Source organism: Mustela erminea, chromosome 10 (genome assembly GCF_009829155.1).
Source record: "Mustela erminea isolate mMusErm1 chromosome 10, mMusErm1.Pri, whole genome shotgun sequence".
NCBI lineage: Eukaryota > Metazoa > Chordata > Mammalia > Carnivora > Mustelidae > Mustela > Mustela erminea.
The window spans coordinates 61,261,108-61,283,470 of NC_045623.1; the positions used below are offsets into that span (position 1 = coordinate 61,261,108).

General features: G+C 38.6%; 1 protein-coding gene across 1 annotated transcript in view; it reads left to right on the forward strand.

Moving 5' to 3' along the window:
* Nucleotides 1-22,363, forward strand: part of C10H1orf87 (chromosome 10 C1orf87 homolog) — a 72,187-nt gene that overhangs the window by 12,472 nt on the left and 37,352 nt on the right. Inside the window, 2 exon segments of the mRNA XM_032303729.1 lie at nt 14,110-14,221; nt 20,070-20,236. Coding sequence (XP_032159620.1) covers nt 14,110-14,221; nt 20,070-20,236 — 279 coding nt within the window.

Here is a 22,363-nt window from a genome sequence, read left to right on the forward strand (position 1 = left end):
ACACAGATGCGAAAATACTCAACAAAATACAAGCCAATAGGATTCAACAGTACATTAAAAGGATTATTCACCACGACCAAGTGAAATTTATTCCAGGGCTGCAAGGTTGGTTCAACATCCGCAAATCAGTCAATGTGATACAACACATCAATAAAAGAAAGAACAAGAACCATATGATACTCTCAATAGATGCTGAAAAAGCATTTGACAAAGTACAGCATCCCTTCCTGATCAAAACTCTTCAAAGTGTAGGGATAGAGGGCACATACCTCAATATCATCAAAGCCATCTATGAAAAACCCACCGCAAATATCATTCTCAATGGAGAAAAACTGAAAGCTTTTCTGCTAAGGTCAGGAACACGGCAGGGATGTCCATTATCACCACTGCTATTCAACATAGTACTAGAGGTCCTAGCCTCAGCAATCAGACAACAAAAGGAAATTAAAGGCATCCAAATCAGCAGAGAAGTCAAATTATCACTCTTCGCAGATGATATGATACTATATGTGGAAAACCCAAAAGACTCCACTCCAAAACTGCTAGAACTTGTACAGGAATTCAGTAAAGTGTCAGGATATAAAATCAATGCACAGAAATCAGTTGCATTTCTCTACACCAACAGCAAGACAGAAGAAAGAGAAATTAAGGAGTCAATCCCATTTACAATTGCACCCAAAACCATAAGATACCTAGGAATAAACCTAACCAAAGAGGCACAGAATCTATACTCAGAAAACTATAAAGTACTCATGAAAGAAATTGAGGAAGACACAAAGAAATGGAAAAATGTTCCATGCTCCTGGATTGGAAGAATAAATATTGTGAAAATGTCTATGCTACCTAAAGCAATCTACACATTTAATGCAATTCCTATCAAAGTACCATCCATCTTTTTCAAAGAAATGGAACAAATAATTCTAAAATTTATATGGAACCAGAAAAGACCTCAAATAGCCAAAGGGATATTGAAAAAGAAAGCCAACGTTGGTGGCATCACAATTCTGGACTTCAAGCTCTATTACAAAGCTGTCATCATCAAGACAGCATGGTACTGGCACAAAAACAGACACACAGATCAATGGAACAGAATAGAGAGCCCAGAAATAGACCCTCAACTCTACAGTCAACTAATCTTCGACAAAGCAGGAAAGAATGTCCAATGGAAAAAAGACAGCCTCTTCAATAAATGGTGCTGGGAAAATTGGACAGCCACATGCAGAAAAATGAAATTGGACCATTTCCTTACACCACACACAAAAATAGACTCAAAATGGATGAAGGACCTCAATGTGCGAAAGGAATCCATCAAAATCCTTGAGGAGAACACAGGCAGCAACCTCTTCGACCTCTGCCGCAGCAACATCTTCCTAGGAACAACGCCAAAGGCAAGGGAAGCAAGGGAAAAAATGAACTATTGGGATTTCATCAAGATCAAAAGCTTTTGCACAGCAAAGGAAACAGTTAACAAAATCAAAAGACAACTGACAGAATGGGAGAAGATATTTGCAAACAACATATCAGATAAAGGACTAGTGTCCAGAATCTATAAAGAACTTAGCAAACTCAACACCCAAAGAACAAATAATCCAATCAAGAAATGGGCAGAGGACATGAACAGACATTTCTGCAAAGAAGACATCCAGATGGCCAACAGACACATGAAAAAGTGCTCCATATCACTCGGCATCAGGGAAATACAAATCAAAACCACAATGAGATATCACCTCACACCAGTCAGAATGGCTAAAATCAACAAGTCAGGAAATGACAGATGCTGGCGAGGATGCGGAGAAAGGGGAAATCTCCTACACTGTTGGTGGGAATGCAAGCTGGTGCAGCCACTCTGGAAAACAGCATGGAGGTTCCTCAAAATGTTGAAAATAGAACTGCCCTATGACCCAGCAATTGCACTATTGGGTATTTACCCTAAAGATACAAACATAGTGATCCAAAGGGGCACGTGCACCCAAATGTTTATAGCAGCAATGTCCACAATAGCCAAACTATGGAAAGAACCTAGATGTCCATCAACAGATGAATGGATCAAGAAGATGTGGTATATATACACAATGGAATACTATGCAGCCATCAAAAGAAATGAAATCTTGCCATTTGAGACAACATGGATGGAACTAGAGCGTATCATGCTTAGCGAAAGTGGTGATGCAACATGGGGGCTTAAGTGGGTAGGAGAAGAATAAATGAAACAAGATGGGATTGGGAGGGAGACAAACCATAAGTGACTCTTAATCTCACAAAACAATCTGAGGGTTGCTGGGGGGAGGGGGTTTGGGAGAAGGGCATGGGATTATGGACACTGGGGAGGGTATGTGCTTTGGTGAGTGCTGTGAAGTGTGTAAACCTGGTGATTCACAGACCTGTACCCCTGGGGATAAAAACATATGTTTATAAAAAATAAAAAAATTTAAAAGAAAAAAAAAAGAAAAATGGGCAAAACATATGGACAGTTCACAGCAAGATAAATGTACATGGTCCTTAAGCATATCAAAAAATATAGCGTTGCTCTTAATAAAAGGAACATAAATTAACACCACCCTGAGATATAATTTCTCACAATTTCATTGGCAAAAATCCAGAAAATTGACAACATACTTTGTTAGGAGGTGGAAGAAATTTAAAGTAGAAAACTGCTTTGGCAGAAAATTTGGCAATAATTAGCAAAACTACATATGCATTTATTTGTTGACATGAAAAATCTCACTTTCAGTAATCTATCCTAAGGATACACTGGAAAAAAAGTGAAAAGATTTATGCAGAAAGTATTCATTGTAACATTATTTGTTACAAAAAAATATATATAAAGACCTAAATTCTCATCCATAAGGGATTGGTTGAATAAATTACAGTACATCCACACAGAGTATTTTAAAACTTTAAGAAGGAATGAAGAATATCACAAGGAAATAGTTTGACAGTATATGAATATCACTGTGTATCATTGTATGGAGTAATCTAGCTAGATACAGCAAGGTGAAAAAAATACATAGACTATGCTTCGAGGTATCTATCTATTATCTATCTGTCTGTCTGTCTGTCTATTGTCTATCTATCCTCTATCTATTATTTATGTTTTTCAAAATGAAGGAATTAATAAAAAGGATTTTTTAAAGTGATTATCTCTTGGAGATAAAGGGAAAATGTTGGAAGGATCAAAAACAGAAATAACTCATCTCTGAATTATTTGTTTTTCTAGATTTGGCTTTGGAATCACATAAATATTTCACATAAATCTAAAACAAATTTAAAAATTAAAAAACCAATTCCTAAAAATCAAAAACAAAATAAGTCTCTGTTAGTTATCTATTGCTGAATAACAAATTGTCCCAAAACATAGCTACATAAATCAATATAATAACCATGTATCATCTTGCACTATATCTGAGGGACAAGAATCCAGGAGGAGCTTAAATGAGTGCTTCTAGCTCAAGGTCTCCCCTGAAATATCACTCCAAATGTTGGCCAGGAATACATTCACCTGAAAGCTTGACCACAGCACGAAGATGCACTTCTCTGCTTATTTGAGTGGCTATTGATAGAGGCCTCAGCTACTTGCTAACTGTTGCCAGAGATAACAGTCTTTTTTGTACTGGGGCCTCTCCATAGGGCTACTCAAGACATGGTATCTGGCATCCCATAGATGAGCTATGCTGGAAAGGAAGATAGAGAGGTGTGCGCACCCAACCATAGCAGTAAGCCCAATCTCTGTAATAACCTAATCTCAGAAGTGACACGTGATACTCCAATATTATACTGGTTACAGAGATAATCCTCATGAGATGTGGTGGGGGGAGGACCACACAAGAACATGAGCCCTAGGAGGCAGGGACTACTTAGAGCCACCCTGGAGGCTGGGTACCACATGGACCTATGTACTCACTGAAAATAAAACCAAAGAGAATGAAACTATTGTAAATGATTTTTTTTAAGTGGTATTTATTTATTTGAGAGAGAGTGTGCACGTGAGCCAGAGGAGGGTCAGAGGGAGAGAGAGAGGGACTCACCGCTGAGCGTAGAGCCTGATTCAGGGCTCTATCTCACAACTCTGATCTTACAGCCCTGAGATCATGACCAGAGCCAAAATGAAGAGTCAGAGCCTTAAGGAACTGAACCACCCAGGCACCCCAAAATGATTTTAAAACACAATGACTTCACTGTGTGTCTCTAATGGGATGTATACCCTGAGGAAAATATTTTTTGAAAAACTGTCTCCAAGTGTTTTCAGTAACTGTTATGTTGACATTGTTATTGTGTGTATGTATTGTAGAATAAAGCAAATGGGTCATTATATTGGTGGTTTTAGATCTGGGATTTCTAGTGTAGGAGAAAGGAAATATAGATATAGTATTGATGAGCTTTTATAAAACCCCAAAGTCCTAACATTTGAATTGGGAATATCAGTATGAACTCCTTTTAAGAAAATAGATTTCCTAACTTTGTTCACTGGAAAAAACACAGAAACAATGACCAATCCTATAACAAGGAGTACTTGAGTACCTGCATCGTGTTTGGTAAATTCTGAAGGCTGATCCCAGCTTTGAGCTGGAAAATCTATTTATAACAAAAGCAGTGAAGATAACCAACACCACTTTTTGTCAAAAAAAAAAAAAAAGATTTGGAATCTAATTTAAAATGGCTCTCACTACAAACAAACAATCAAAAAAAAATCAAAAAACTCAAACCACTTATATTTGGCTATCAATAAAACAATATATACAATAATAGTGATTTAAACACATTATATATATTTAAATCTCTTCTACCTTTATAGTGATTCTTAAGAAAAGAAAATAACAAAAGCTTATTGGTCACCTCTGAAGAATACTAGGGAACAAACTACTTTTAAAACAGTTCAATCAAAGGAGCATTTATTGTTTTCCTTTTCTATACAAACTGTATTTTAGATAATAGTTAATGAGGGCAGTTTCTCTGGAGAATAGTATTCCGATTAATCTATTAATAAAGGAAGACTTATAATGGGATAAAAATATCAACATTTCCAAAATTCTAATGAAAAAAATAAAAATTAAAAAAAACAAATGGACTAAAGCAATGAGTAATCAGCACCTATGAAAAGAAAGACAACCTGACAGCATTTGTTCACATGAGGCAATGTACCAGCTATGTAAAGATCTTACTTAAAACAATTGAACTTGAAGAAGATCAAGACCCTAGTTCTGGCTATTATTTTACAATAAATAATGTGAAAGTTTGTTGAAAAACATAGAAATACAGGCAACAAAATCCAGACAATTTTATAGGGCAGACAACACAGCTTCTTCAACAAATAAATTTCAAGGGGAAAAACGGCGCACAAAGGGGCAGGGGGTAAAGGAAGAAGTAGAATTTTTAAAAGGTGTAGAAGATTTAAGTCAATGGCAATATATGGTTCTTATTGGTTCCTGTTTTGAATAAACAAACTGTAAAAATAAGATCTATCAGATAATTGGGAGCTTTTGAATAATTGCCTGGATATTAGATGATGTTAAGGGATTACCATTTTTTTTTAAGATTTTATTTATTTATTTGACAGAGAGGGATACAGTGAGAGAGGGAGCACAAGCAGAGGGAGTGGGAGAGGGAGAAGCAGGCTTCCTGCTAAGCAGGGACCCCAATGCAGGGCTCCATCCCAGGAACCTGGGATTATGACCTGAAGCCAAAGCAGTCACCTAAGGACTAAGTCGCCTAAATCCCTGGTGCCCCAAGGGATTACCATTTTTTAAGGTATTATAATGTTATCATGGTTATATTTTCAAAGAGTAGTTATCCTTAAGGCAATGGTTCTCAAACTTTAGCATGCATTACAAGTACTGGAGGGCTTACTAAAACACAGATTTGGGGACCCCAAGCCCAGAAATTCTCATAAAACAAGAATGTCAGTTGATAATTACAGCTTGGAGATGAGTATATGGAATTCCCTTATCTTATCCTGGACACATGTGTCTATGTTTGAAGTTTTCCATAATCACAAGTTAAAATCTAAAGAAAATATAAATTTTTTTACAAACATAAACAAAACAGTCAAATGATTAATTCTAATATTGTGTTGGTTTATGGTATATATTAACATCCTATGTTAAATCTATTAATTTGGAAATACTGCTTTTTTTTCAATTCTACATTTCTTGAGAAATCTTATCAAGCTTTTTATATGCATCTTTCTTGTGGTTGTATTTATTATCACTAGCATCCCTTTTTGAGCCATTTAACAGCTTTCTAGAACACGTCAACACCTTGGTCTAAAATGTTGAAAAAACAGGAATTTTCAAATCTGCATTTGATGCTGTCTCTGCAGATTTTCTCACAAGCCCCAGCTATGCATTGCACAATATTAAGATAATTTGTTGTGTCACTTGTCTTGGAGGAAAGTGTTCACGGACTGCACAATACAACCACCTTAAAATAATTTATTAGTGATCTGAAAAAAAAAAAAACTTGCAAGTTTCCAACACCCCAAGAAGATTTACTAAATCTGTGTTAGATTTCTGTGCTCCTTTTGTAACAATTCCTCTAGGTAACTATCACAAAACTAGTATTATGCCCCAAACTCATTTCAGGCTATCGTGTCATCCACAAACACTGTTTTGTGATTCAAAGCAAAGCAAATGACAGAAACTTAGTGTACTGGAGATTTTATAGATATTCTGCTAATTCCTAAAGTCAGAAACATGGTGATTCTTAGTCAACATTTTCCATTTTATCTATTTTGACACTTTGTGGATACATTGTTTTGAGAAACAGCAGTCTAGCGTGATTGATGTCAGTGAAGAGAGAAATGTAAACTCCCACATATCTGGGGCCTGAACAAGCCATCATCGCCACTCTGACACCATGTTTCTCTATTTGTTCTTCCAATCTGGCAGTGTTCTTAAATGCTGGGAGTCAGCAGGACACAAGACAGTTCTGGCCCACCCATAGCTCACACTCTATTGGAGGGAGACAGCAAATACCAAAGTTCTGGAATTCACAAAGTGTTTAAAATACATTATAATACTCATTGCTTGCAGCAGTCCTGGGAGTAGAAGGTATATTCCTCTTTCCATAGGAGAGGCCATAAAATTTATTCCGTGATAGTTGGGCTGAAAGATGAATGAGGGCCGAAATCCTACCTGCCTTGCTCACTTGTACTCATAGTGCTGAAAACAAAGGTCCTCAGTAAGCTTTGGTGTTTAAATGAAAAAAGGGACACCTTGACTCCATGGGCTTGATGAAGTATTGATACATGGTCCTTCAGAATACTGCAGTGTAGAAATTTATCAATTCTCAGAGACAGAAAACTATTTATATGTGGCTGAAAATGGAAATGTTTTCTATTACCGAAAAAAATTTCCAGTGAAACATATTGTTCTAAGAAACACCTGATGGGACACCTGGGTGGCTCAGTGGGGTAAGCCTCTGCCTTCTGCTCAGGTCATGATCTCAGGGTCCTGGGATCCAGCCCTGCATCAGGCTCTCTGCTCAGGAGGGAGCCTGCTTCCCCCCTCTCTTTCTCTGCCTGCCTCTCTGCCTACTTGTGATCTCTCTGTCGAATAAATAAATAAAATCTTAAAAAAAAAGAAGAAAGAAAGAAAGAGAGAAAGGAAGGAAGGAAGGAAAAAAGAAAGGAAGAAAGGAAGGAAGGAGAAAGAAACACCTGAAATGGCTAGCCAGATATTTAAAAGATGAATCTGCCTTGTAGACAGAATGCTGAATCTTTTCTCATGCTGGGGTAGTGGTACAAAGCAGGGTTCAAGTCTCATCTGCAAATTTACTAGGAGGTAAGTTTTGGAAAACTCTGACCTAGTAATAGTTCCACTGAAAACATACCCATGGCTCCCACTGCCCTCAGAAGAAAGCAGAAGCTAATCAGACTTGAGGCAATTCACCCTCATTCTCCTGTCTCCCTCTGCAGCCTTATCTTTTGCCTTTTCAAAACTTAAACTATGCTCTGGAAGTATTCCTCTCTCTCTTAGGAGCCTGTGTGTACCGTTAAGGTTTTCAATATCCAGTTTCCTTTTCCTGGGCCCTTCCTTCTTTTCTTCTTCCTCTCTACTCGTTAGCCTATTCAAATCCAAATCTAATTCATCTTTCAAGCCTAGACTTAAATGTCATTGCCTCCAGACCTGGGCCACCAAGCCCAGATTAGGTGGTTCTCCAGACAGTTCTGACAGTGACCCTCACTGCTCCATGTGGTGCAGTCATGAGTGCTTGCTGTCCCCTCACATCTACAAGCTCTGTGAGAGCAGGAGCCAAATCCGTTTTGTTCACTGTAGGGCCTATCACCAGGCTTGGCCCAGGTTAGCAAGCTATAAATATTTCTTAAATTATATTTAATAAACTTACTTAACTTCTGAAATATAAAAGGGTGCTAAGACTACCTGCCTTATAGGCTTGTTGTAAAGATTTTTTTTAACAAAATATTTTATTCTTTTATCTAAGTTCTCATAGCCACTTCATAACCCATCTTTATTTTTTTATTATGTTAGTCACCATACAGTAGTACATCATTAGTTTTTGATGTAGTGTTCCATGATTCATTGTTTGTGTATAATACCCAGTGCATCACTGGGCTAGCCCATTCCCCCACCCCTGTTCCTTCTAAAACTCTGTTTGTTTCCCAGAGTCCATAGTCGTTCGTGCTTCATCTCCCACTCCAATTCCTCCCTGCCTTAGCTTTTCCCTTTCCTTCTCCTAATGTCCTCTATGCTATTCCTTATGCTCCACAAATAAGTGAAACCCTATGATAATTTACTTTCTCTGATTGACTTATTTCACTTAGCATAATTTCCTCTAGTCCCATTCATGTTGATCCAAAAGTTGGGTATTCATCCTTTCTGATGGCTGAGTAATATTCCATTGTATATATGAATCACATCTTCTTTATCCATTCATCTGTTAAAGGGCATATCAGCTCTTTCCACAGTTTGGCTATTGTGGACATTGCTGATATGAACATTGGGGTGCATGTGGCCCTTCTTTTCACTACATCTGTATGTTTGGAATAAATACCCAGTAATGCAATTGCTGGGTCATAGGGTAACTCTATTTTTAACTTTTTGAGGAATTTCCATACTGTTTTCAAAAGTAACTACACCAACTTGCATTCCCACCAACAGTGTAAGAGGGTTCCTCCTTCTCCACTTCCTCTCCAACACTTGTTTCTAACCTTGTCAACCTTTGCCATTGTGACTGGTATAAGGTGGTATCTCAATGTGGTTTTGATTTGAATCTCCCTAATGGCTAGTGATGATGGACATTTTTTCATGTGTCTGTTAGCCACTTGTATGTCTTCTTGGAGAAGTGTCTGTTCATGCCTTCTGTCCATTTTTTGACATGGTTATCTGTTTTGTGTGTGTTGAGTTTGATAAGTTCTTTATAGATCCTGGATATCATCCCTTTGTCTGTAATGTCATTTGTGAATATCTTCTCCCATTCCATGGGTTGCCCTTTTGTTTTGTTGACTGTTTCCTTTGTTGTGCAGAAGCTTTTCATCTTGATGAAGTCCCAAAAGTTCATTTCACTTTTGTTTCCTTTGCCTTTGGAGGCATATCTTCAAAGAAGTTGCTGTGGCTGATGTTAAAGAGTTTACTGCCTATGTTCTCCTCTAGGATTTTGATGGATTCCTGTCTCACTTCAGAGTATAAAGGATAGAGGGAACACTCAACTTCATGAAAAACCCACAGTGACTACCATTCTCATTTAGGGAAAAGCTGAGAGCCTTTCCCTTGAGATCAGGAACATGACAGCATGCTCATTCTCTCCACTATTGTTCAACATAGTACTAGAAGTCTTAGCAACACCAAGTAAGACAACAAAAAGAAATAAAAGACATTTAAATTGGCAAAGAAGAATTCAAACTCTCTCTCTTCACAGAGGACATGATACTTTGTGTGAAAACCCAAAAGACTCTATCCCCAAATTACTAAACTCATACGGCAATTCAGTAATGTGGCAGGATACAAAATCAATGCACAGAAATCAGTTGCTTTCTTATACACGAACAATGTAACTATAGAAAGAGAAATTAGAGTTCCAGTTCCATTTACAATAGCACCAAAAATCGTAAGATATCCTGGAATAAACCTAACCAAAGAGGTGAAAGATCTATATTCTAGGAACTACAGAACACTCATGAAAGAAATTTAAAAAGACACGAAAAGGTGGAAAAACATTCTATGCTCATGGATCAGAAGAAAAAACATTGTTAAAATGTCTATGCTGCCCAGAGCAATTTATAATTTCAACACCATCTCAATCAAAAAAGTGCTGGAACAAACAATCCTAAAATTTGTATGGAACCAGAAAAGATCCCAACTTGCCAAGGAAAAGTTGAAAAAGAAAAACAAAGTTGGGGCATCGCATTGCCTGATTTCAAGCTATATTACAATGCTATGATCACCAAGACAGCAAGGTACTGGAACAAAAACATACTCATAGGTCAATGGAACAGAATAGAGAGCCCAGATATGAACCCTCAACTCTATGGTCAACTAATCTTCAACAAAGCAGGAAAAAATATCCAGTAGAAAAAAGACAGTCTCTTCAACAAATGGTGCTGGGGAAAATGGACAGCTATATACAGGAGAACGAAACTTGACCATTCTCTCACACCATACACAAAGTAAACCCAAAATGGATGAGAGCTTGTTGTAAAGATTAAATGGAATGGCATAAACAAAGCATCTATATTGTGCCTTGTACAGATTATGTGTCCAATAAATGTCTTGTTATTTTTATGTCTATTCTAGAACTCTCCACTACTCCTGCTCACTCCTCCCACTCTAGAGAACCTCTTGATTTTTCTTTAAAATGCTTCATGACTATAAAGCTCCTTTAGTTTTTTATCCATACTGACAGGTTTTTTAACATGCCAATCAGTTGAGTACAGACATTGAGTTTTCAGTGAATCATTCTGGGATCTGTCTCCTTTCAATTGTCTGATACTAAAAATAACCATGTGTGTCAATTTGTACCCAAGATGTTATTTTTATCTGGTATGATAAGATAACAGATAGAGTGACAACCACTTTTGAACGAATAGTTTAGTAACATTTCCCACAAAAAGGGGACATGAGACATCACAGGATCACATGGGGGAGCGCCACACTCAGTCAGGACGCACAAGTGAGGCAAAAGCCCAGGCTATAGCTTTTACTGAGGTTTCCACAGGAAAGGCAAGGCAAGGTAAGGTAAACAGCTTAGAACTGGCTAGTCTGAATAATTCCAGCAGGCTTCAAGCCTAAGGACTGTCCCTAGCTGTTTAGTATCTGGACTGGGTTGATTTGGGGCAGGGGAAATATTTGTTTGAAGAGAAATTAATTAACCCTGGGAAGGGCAATCTCTTCCAGCCAGCAAGGCTACCCAAGATGTCAAAACATCATAAAATCTAGAAAATTTTTAAGCATAATTAATATACCATATTCCATTGCAAGAGGGAATGACACTTTATCCTTGACCTTTGTTCCATCATTTATTCCATTGTAACCTTTAATAACATTGCTCTTAGGATAAAACATGCTGAGCTTTTTAATCTCTTCTATCCCATTCTTGACAAAACTTATAGTTGCCTTGGCTGCCCTTCCTCAATCTGCTAATTAAAACAGCCTAAGGAGGTGCCTGGTGGGCTCAGTCAGTAGAACATCTGACTCTTAATCTCAGGGTTATAAGGTCAAGCACCACTTTGGGCTTGGAGCCTACTTAAAAGAAATAAATAAATAAAAATAAAACAGCCTAGGATACCTTTATCTCTAATAAGAACTTTACTTTTGCCTATGAATAACTTATGTTAGATCTACTTTTCCTTTGTCTAACACAGACACCTCCTTTCTTGCACAAAAGAAACAGCATTGTTTTATTGTTAATATATTTGTCAGACATGTTAATTGCATAATGCTGAGATTGATGTAGAGACAAGCTTTCTTTTGGGGTGACTGAATGATTCAATGACTATATGGGCTGAAGTTATTTGGAACTGGGAATGTGTTTTAAAGGTTTGTTCTGAGGTGCCTGGGTGGCTCAGTGGTTAAAGCCTCTGCCTTCGGCTCAGGTCATGATCCCAGGGTCCTGGGAGGGAGCCCTGCACTGGGCTCTCTGCTCAGCAGGGAGCCTGCTTCCTCCTCTCCCTCTGTCTGCCTCTCTATTTGTGATCTCTTTCTGTCAAAAAAAAAAAAAAAGTGTGGTTTCCTTTTGTTTATTTTACTTGTATCCACCAGAGTAATAGAATTAAAAGGTTGGTTTCTTTTTAAAAAATAACCTTTACTATTAAGCTCTAAGATACAAAGCTTATTTTTATTCATATGTGAAATTCTCTAGTCAGAATAGACAAGAATAGAAAATAGATTGTCTCAGCTCTATTTGATTTCTTTTTCAAAGACTACTCTGTCCTGACTTTCATTGTCTGCTCTTAGCAATATTGAGGTGGTTACAGATTTAGGATAATGGACTCACTTGAGTCTCATTGACAAGTTGGTCAGTCTGTAAGTTATGAGATAAGAATGGTGAATTTGACTAGGATATATCAGGACAGTTCCTAGAGAGCTACAGGTGCGAGGTATCTTTGAAATATAATATAACCACCATTTTTCTAATTAGGAAACCAAGACCCGTAGTTGGGAAGGAAATCGTGCATCACACCCAGAGAATTAATGGCAGACCCAGGGCAGAGATAAAGGCTCCCCAGTGATAAGTCCAGGGCTCTTGCTCTGAGCAATGCACTTTCCAAGCTTATACTTATGGGTGGATACAAAGCACAGTCCAAGTGCAACCAAATTCTAGAGGAATATATTCTACAATAGGAAAAGTAAGAGCAGTGGGTAACTCATGAGTGAGCATGTGCTGATAGAAAACCAGGCCAAAACCAACCTCATAGGGGTAGTATGAGAATTTAGTAATATAATAAATATAAATTATCTGGTCATGTGCTTAGCATTCAGTAGACACTCAAATAAATATTGGTTGTCCCTCATGCCCATCTCTAACCAACTATAATTTGTTGTATACTGATGACAAGTATTTAGTGATACAATGTCACTTAGTACAACCACTATGAATCTTCAGCTTCATCAAATTCTCTGGTGTGAGACCAAGTTTATATCAGAACCTTATACAGCTTCCCTCCCCAACCGTTACCTCCTCCAGCACTGTGGAGTTGTCTGCCCACCAGAGGTCCCTAGGATGTCATCTAGACCAGAAATGGAAATAGACAACATTCCTTCAGTCCTTTCCTGGGGGCAAAGAGTCGGGGAGGGGGAGGTTCTTAAGATTTTTCACTTAGCTTAATAAGGCCTTTTTCTCAAATAATCTGAATATATCTGTTTGATATATCTAAATATAAGCCTATGCTATATATAATAAATTTATAAGAGATGTGAGAGAGACAGAAGCTAAAGGCTAGGTTAGGCTATAGTAACAAATAGTGTCAGTGGCCCAAAACAACAAAAGTTTATTTCTCACTTACATTTCTATAATTAGTCAGCAACCATATTGTCATCTTAGCTCCAAAACCCAGGCTGATGAAGCAGTGACTCTGGTATATTTTGGGATGTGCTGGCAGAGGGGAAAAAAGAAGGCTCTAGAGCATCTCATGTGAGCAGTTTAATCCTCAGCCAGAAGGAGCACACGTCACTTCTGCTCATGACTCATTGGCCATAAATGTTCCCATGGCCCTTTCCAATCACAAGACAATCAGGAAGGGAGAATAATAGGAATAGTTGGTAAAAAGCACTAATAATTATTATATTCTATTTTTAAAGCCAGTTTAAAAACTTTTATTGAAAGGGTTTTTTTGAAGATTTTATTTATTTATTTATTTATTTGAGAGAGAGAACACAGGTAAGAGGGAACAGAAGGAGAAAGAATCTGAAGCAGACTCAGACTCTGTGCTGAGCTTGGAGCCCAATGCAGGCCTCAATCTCACGGCCCCGAGATCATGACCTGAGCTTAAACCAAAAGTTGGACACTTAACCAACTGAGCCACCCAGCTGCCCCTTTATAAATTCTTTTATTAAAACATTCCCAAATGCTCTATCTCACCTGGCATTTCCCTTATGGGCATTTCTTCCTTTTACATATCACTAAATGAGGATGTTCTGTTTCCTATTGGATTTTCAGGTGAATTATGGAAAGCTCCTCTGGTTTTTAAAAGCTGCAGCTTCCAATGATCCACCACAAAGCAAAGAAGCTGCAGGCAGCAACCAGAGGAAATCTCAGGGTTGTCATCATCATGGCCAAAGGGTCTTTCTTTCTTTCCTTGGGCATAGTGCTCCTAGGCTTCTAGAACAGGTGGTAATTTTTCAGGTCATTTACCTTAAAAGTTCACCCAATGTAGAATCACTGAGCCCTTCACCAACAGCCATCTTACGCTTGTCATTTCCCCTCTCTCATACACAGGCCAGCACAGAAATTTGTTTGCAACAATTGCATAGGTTTCTTGAGATCAAGCATGTGTCTTATTTTAATGAGGTTGCCATGTGACAATGAAAACCCTCATGGAATAAGAAATGATCATACACTGGTGCAGAACTCCAGTCTATAAAATGTGATTACAAAACTATGTTCAGTCAATGAACTCCTGGCTTACAGGCACTAGCAAAGAAGGGTTTCAGGTACCAGAATCAATAATGTAATCTAAAGGGTAAGAAATGACATAAAGTAAAATAGGATGTGAGGGGTATCTTCAGAGAGGAGGCACAGTAGAGTGTGCTAGTCTCTGTGTTCTCCAAGGAAGTTGACATAACTACAGTGGTTGGGAGCATAGCCTCCATTACCAGAAGCCCAAGCTCAACCCCTGTTTCTGCCATTTAATGGCACTGTAACCTTGGGCTAGTCACTTACCCTCTCTGTGTGTCCATTGTGAAATGGGAGTCATAAGAGATACCCCTTCACTTCATAGATCTTGAGAGTAACTTAACCAATGCAAAGTTCTTAAAAATAGTAACTGATACATAAGAAATGCTATATAGGAATTTTTTTTTAAGATTTTATTTATATATTTGACAGAAAGAGATCACAAGTAGGCAGAGAGGCAGGCAGAGAGAGAGAGAGGAGGAAGCAGGCTCCCTGCTGAGCAGAGAGCCCGATGCGGGACTCGATCCCAGGACCCTGAGATCATGACCTGAGCCGAAGGCAGCGGCCTAACCCACTGAGCCGCCCAGGCGCCCCTGCTATATAGGAATTTTTAAAATTATTTTTAAACTATCCTACCAGAAGACACTCTTTTCGGTTACAAATAATGTGACATAGTAGTTAAGAGTTGCCTTATTGGAATTGATCCCTTCACTCTAGGATAGTAGTTTCCTGTAAAAATGGCCCTGGATCAAGTATTGGACTTGCTTCCTTTCTACAGTGTGCCCTTTTAATGCCTTTTTATATTCATTGAATACCAGCTGCTGGCCAGGTGAACCTTGTCTAGCACAGTGAATGCAGAGGTTGGCAAGGTCCAATCCTTCCCTCAAGGCTAAAAGTGCAAAGAAAGACACTGTCAGGTAGGTATACCAGTCAAATATCTGGGAGCAGCTGTCCTACAAGGGCCGTGAAGTCCCAGAAATAAATAATAGTCAGCAACCACACTTCATAAAACACAAGCCATGAGATCTGGGCCCTGCGAGGTGGCAGACTATGCATTAAAGACATGGCTACCCACTGGCAGATATGGGTCTTAGGAGTGCAGGACAGGATGGAACTCCTGAGCCCTAGACTAGGTTAGATCTCTCTGTCACTCTGTGGTATTTGGTCCCACCATCCTTTCTCTTTCTGACAGCCTGTAACTACTCCCTTGACATTTGAGGTTAGTAATAGTGTCTATCCTGGATAACTGAGTATTTAGTATCATTCCCAACACAAGGTAGATGCTCACTGAATATTGTTTAATATAATTGGCACCTCCAATGATCCACTTGCAGAGACATCCGGATACCTACTCTATAAAAATGGTGTACACAGAGGGATCACTTTGAACTCATGGGAGAAGGTGCTGCTTGATACATACCAGACGGCATATCTGTGGAAGTGCAGAACTGATGGCCTATCATGAACCCAGGTTCTTTGTTAATTACCGTGCTGCAGAAAAAGGCCCTCCCGTGTTCTGTCAGGAATAGCCTTTAGGGGGTCAGCTCTGTGATGTTTAAAAAGCCTCCAGCATCACCTGTGGCAACAAGCGTGGCAAGAGCTCTCCTTACCTAAGTTGGACCAGATGAAACAATGTCCCACAGCAGGTTTCCTAAGAAACCTCACCAGCTGAAGCAAATGGGTTCATACAACTCCTGCCCATTTTGTACTTGCTGTTCAGAGACAGGGGCCAAAGTTTCATGAATTCCTACCCCCAGGAACTGGCATTGCAAGAAAAGGAAAGAGGAAGGAAAACTGGTGATTCAGATCTGGGACAGATACATCTGATGACCAAGGTCTTGGTCATGTGCTCTCTCAGCAAAGAGAGCCTTATAAACCACATAGTTGGCATTTTCCTCCACTAGATTGAGAGATTCCTGAGCTGGAGAACATTCTGAATGGGGAAGGAGGGTGTAGAAACGGTATGACCTAAACAAAATTAAACAGCCATTCCGTCTTTCCTGTACTAAGCTTTCAGAAAATATGAGCTATTAGGCAAAACTCAAGTAAAAGTCACAGGGCAAAAAGAGGATAGAGGGGCACCTGGGTGACTCAGTTGGTTAAGCAACCACATCTTGATTTCAGCTCAGGTCATGATCTCAGGGTCATAAGCCCCACATCAGGTATTGCACTCAGCAAGGAGTCTGCTTGAGATTCTCTTCCCCTCCCTCCATCTCTCCCTCTGCCCCTCATCCCACTCACATGTACACCCTCCCTCCCTCTCTCTCTCTCTCAAACAAAATCCTTTAAGAAAATACAATATGACCTCTAGTAAAGGTTAAATACATATAAAAATAATCAATTCCATGTACTGTACAAGATCCTCAGGAAATAGTAAGAAACAAAACAGACTTGAACCACATCTGATGGAACAGTCTAGCAGGGAAATCAGACATGAAACAATAGCTAAAGAAATAAAAATGTGATTGCAACCTGAGGAAGACTTATTAAGGAAAAGAAGAAGGAATTATGAAAGAGCTGATCAAGCACAGGGTGCTAGAGAACCACTGAGGGCCAATTAGGAGCACCACTTCCAAGATCCTTATTCAGTGACAGCCTCTTCTTTTTTTTAATTGTGTTATGTTAGTCCCCATAAAATACATCATTAGTTTTTGGTGCAGTGTTCCAAGATTCATTGTTTATGTACAACACCCAGTGCTCCATGTAATACATACCCTCCTTAATACCCACCACCAGGTTCACCCATCCCCCTACTCTCCTCCTCTCTAAAATCCTCAGTTTGTTTCTCAGAGTCCACAGTCTCTCATGGTTCATCTCCCCCTCCGATTTCCCCCAATTCACTTTTCCTTTCCTTTTCCTAATGTCCTACATGTTATTCCTTATGTTCCTCAAGTAAGTGAAACCATATGATAATTGTCTTTCTCTGACTTATTTCACTGAGCATAATCTCCTCCAGTACCCCCCATGTTGATGCAAAAATTGGGTATTCATCCTTTCTGATGGCTGAGTAATATTCCATTGTATATACAGACCACATCTTCTTTATCCATTCTTCTGTTGAAGGGCATCTCAGCTCTTTCCACAGTTTAGCTATTGTGGCCATTGCTGCTATGAACATTGAAGTGCATATGGCCCTCATTTTCACTACATCTGTATCATTGGGGCAAATACCCAGTAGTGCAACTGTTGGGTCATAGGATAACTCTATTTTTAATTTTTTGAGGAATCGCCACACTGTTTGCAAAAGTGACTTCACAACTTGCATTCCCACCAACAGTGTAAGAGGGTTCCTCCTTCTCCACCACATCACCAACACTTTTTGTTTTTTGCCTTGTCAATCTTTGCCATTCTAACTAGTGTAAGGTGGTATCTCAATGTGGTTTTGATTTGAATTTCCCTGATAGCTAAGGCTCCACCCCCAAATTACTAGAACTAATATAGCAATTCAGTAATGTGGCAGGATACAAAATCAAGGCACAGAAATCAGTTGCTTTCTTACACACTAACAATGTAACTGTAGAAAGAGAAATTGGAGAATCAATTCCATTTACAATAGCACAAAAAAACATAAGATATCTTGGAATAAACCTAAGCAAAGAAGTGAAGGATCTATATTCTAGGAACTACAAAACACTCATGAAGGAAATTGAAGAAGACATAAAAAGATGTAAAAACATTCCATGCTCATGGATCAGAAGAATAAACATTGTTAAAATGTCTATGCTGCCCAGAGCAACGTATAATTTCAATGCCATCTCAGTCAAAATACATTTTTCAAAGTGCTGGAACAAACAATCCTAAAATTTGTATGGAACAAGAAAAGACCCCAAATCACCAAGGAAATGTTGAAAAAGAAAAACAAAGCTGGGGGCATCACGCTTGATTTCAAGCTATATTATAAAGCTGTGATCTCCAAGATAGCATGGTACCGGCACAAAAACAGACACATAAGTCAATGGAACAGAATAGAGAGCCCAGATATGGACTCTCAACTCAATGGTCAACTGATCTTCAACAAAGCAGAAAAAAATATCCAATGGAAAAAAGACAGTCTCTTCAACAAATGGTGCTGGGAAAAGTGGACAGTTATATACAGAAGAATGAAACTTGAAAATTCTTTCACACCATACATAAAGATAAACTCAAAATGGATGAAGGACCTAAATGTGAGACAGGATCCATCAAAATCCTAGAGGAGAACATAGGCAGTAACCTCTTTGACATCAGCCACAGCAACTTCTTTCAAGACATATCTCCAAAGGCAAAGGAAACAAAAGCAAAAATGAACTTTTGAGGTTTCATCAAGATCAAAAGCTTCTTCACAGCAAAGGAAACAGTCAACAAAACAAGACGCAATCCACAGAATAGGAGAAGATATTTGCAAATGACATTATAGACAAAGGGCTGATAACCAAGATCTATAAAGAACTTCACAAATTCAACACCCAAAAAACAGATAAACATTTCAAAAAATAGGCAGAAGACATGAATAGACACTTCTTCAATGAAGACATTCAAATAGCTAGCAGACACATGAAAAAATATTCATCATCATTCAATGATATTCTATTGGCACCTTGAAGTCATCCATGGTGGGAGTACTTACACCATGAAAATTAGTAATGCAATAAATTAGGGCATTATCTTTGAGAGCAGGTTATTAAGGTTTATTGACACATCACTGAAAAGAAGATGATTTACAGGAGTGGAAGCTTGGAGAAGTCACAGACTGTCCTTGTAGGGAAGTGGCACGTTATGTTGAGACAGTGGAAATTAGGAAAAGCTTCACTGCCAAGAAGATAGCTGGATCCAGAAGGAGACATCACTTGAATGTTAAATGAGTAAACATCTCAAACTAGTTTCATAAAATAAATGACTATAATGCTTTATCACCTACCATGGGTTTTCACCTTTCATTTAAAGTTACAATAGTCATTGAGATAAACAATCATAATTATTAGAAACATTTGCAAAATCATTACTGCCAAAACTTTTCTGAGTTTTCCAGATACTAATTGCAGAGTCAAAGATAACATGGGAAGTTTACTTGATTCAAGATTTCCTTCTATAGAAGGAAATCCATGGTTACGGGGATCTGGCAGGATCCACTTTGCTTTGCCTGTGGCAAGGGACAGTTTGGAAATTTGAATTGCCATCAATAATTATATGGGCTTAAGAGAAGTAAAATCAAGCAGCTAAAGTAAACTACTGTGGTCACTTGTAATTTTTCTTCTCAACTTGGAAAAAAGTTTTGGTTTATGTTCTAGCCAAATTCATTGGTGCCTCCTGGAGAAGAGGCTCCAGTGGTCAGTAGAATAGAACAGATTGGAGATAATCTGTGAAATCTCCATGCAAAGACCCCATGATAAGGTTTCTGAGATCTAGAAGCTCTTATTGGGTGGGTTCTCTGGGTTCGTGGTGTATGTCAGAACTGAGAAATGTGGTATGGAAACACAGCAGCTTTGGGAGGTTCATGTGTCACAGACTTTCCCCTGCCCCTCCACAGAGTACTGCTCCTCCAGAGGCCAGCCCACAGTCAGAAGTGAGCGAGACCCTACTGGAGATCCTGATGGCACTAAGGACAATCCATGGCAAACTCAACATAGAGGGCCTCAGTCTGAATTTCCAGAAGGAAGACTACTCTTTCTCTGGCTCCCTGCCCCCACCCAAGGTAACCAAAATTAGAGTTCCAGTGTGTTCATTTCCAGAGCCCACCTCAGAATATAGCAGAAAGCGCAGCTATAATCTGTGTTCTGCCCATGGATCACATTATACAACTGTTTGTTTTCTGTGCCTGAAAGGAGAAAAACAAAAGGAGAAAGGAATTGTAGAATGTACATAATTGGTCCAGGAATTACTTGGGCTGAGATATGTTCTATGTTAATAATAGAGAATATGACAACACTCAAATACTATTTCACAATGGAAAACAAACAATTTTTCCAAGGCCAAATGTTCATTTCTCACACGCTCTACCAGCTTCCAGTGACATCAGCATGTGGTATCCCATTCCTTAGGAACACTGAGTTTTTAGGAACTAATGTGATTTATCGCTGATAGAGATTAATGTGCTGTTTTGGAGAATTAACAGTGCAGATGTGTTTTATGGAAGAGGATACAGAACCACATAAACTCAAGTGTTGTCTTGAGCCAATGAAACCCTAGTCATAAGGCTACCTTGAATACAGGCAAAATAATAATTACAATTATTACTATAATTCCATCAATAACAACTTATCACCTCCACTTTATTGAGTTCTTACTAAGTAAGTGCCAAACCCTGCACTAAATGCTTTATTTACTTTCTCTCATTTAACATTTACAGATAACTATAAAATCCAGATGGATATTATAATACCAATTTAATGAAAAGTACTGAGTCTCAGGGCAGCTAACGGAATCATCCAAGGGCCACAGCTAGCAAGTAGCAGAGCCAGGCTTCAAAGTACAGAAGAGTACTGGATATTGAAAGTCAGAATTTGAACTCTATTCACCAAAAGATATCTGGAATTATCCATTGAGTTAAGGATGTAAGACTTAGAATTCCAGAGGAGTAGAAGGGATTTACAATTTGGGGGTGGGGGGGAATAACAAAGAATGTGCTAGAGAAAAGATTGGAAAATACCTTTCATCTAGTTAAACAAGAGTTAGAATGGAGGGGAATTAAGAGGAATACATGACATTTATTAAAGAAGCAAGGACACAGGATGCTGGAAGTAGATTCTTATTCCAGGACAGAAGCAGCTTTCTCTATGCTTTCATACAAAAACAAAGGTCATGATAGTGTGTACATGTGTCTGTTATGTATGTGAAGATTACACATGCAAGCATGTTTCACTGGAAAGCACACTGCAGAAGTTTCCACACAACATAAATGGCTTTTATTATGTTCATAATATCAGTGGAAATAGAATAAGAAGCAGCAAATATTTGTTAGATTGGAAATTACGTGACACCATCAATGAAGCCTGTATGTTCTCAGGTGATATTAGTAGAATAACACATAAATAACTTGTAAAGCAAAATAAATTTGTATAAACTCTTTTGAGTCTTCAGATTTTTCAGCTGGAAAAAAAAAACTGGGTTCAAATATCTATTTCCTGTATCTGTTGTGAGGATTAAACAAGATAAGTGTGTGAAGGCACTTCCTACACTAACATAGGAGGCACTCAGTAAACACTAGTTTCTTTCTCTTCTAATAAAAAAAAAAAATCAGTATTTGGTTAAATTATTACTCAAAACAGCCCAAGGAAGGATATTTCCAGGGTCAAGTGATGGCCACATTGAGCACTGGCTATGAGAGCTGGCCCTGAAAGCTTAAATTTGTGGTTCATGTCCAAAGAAATGGGGCACATTTTCCTTGAAGCTGGTCTGTCTCTTTTGAGCCATCTGGCATCTCTTAAGACATCTGGAACTCACTCAGAGTATATTGCAGTCTGGGAGGCATGTAAAATAGAATTCTGTTTCCCCAGAACATGAGACAAATTGAGGCCCAAGGGACATTGGATACAAAAAGCAGCAGCAGCTGTACCCTTGCATTCATGTTCCTGGACATAGGACTTCAGGCTAGACTGGGAAAGGCTACGAGTTGGAAGGGCTTCTCTTTTTGAACAGCAATTTTTAATCTCCTTGGAGTGTAGGGGAAAGAATCACAGGCTTCTTAAATTTCTCATGAAATCTACATTCCCTGTGCCCTTGCAGTGTGTGTGTGACAGGGGTGCCACCCTTGCAGTCATTTCAGAGGGCTCACAGATCACCTGTAGCTTCTCAGATAAATAACTGTAGTCTTGAAGGATAA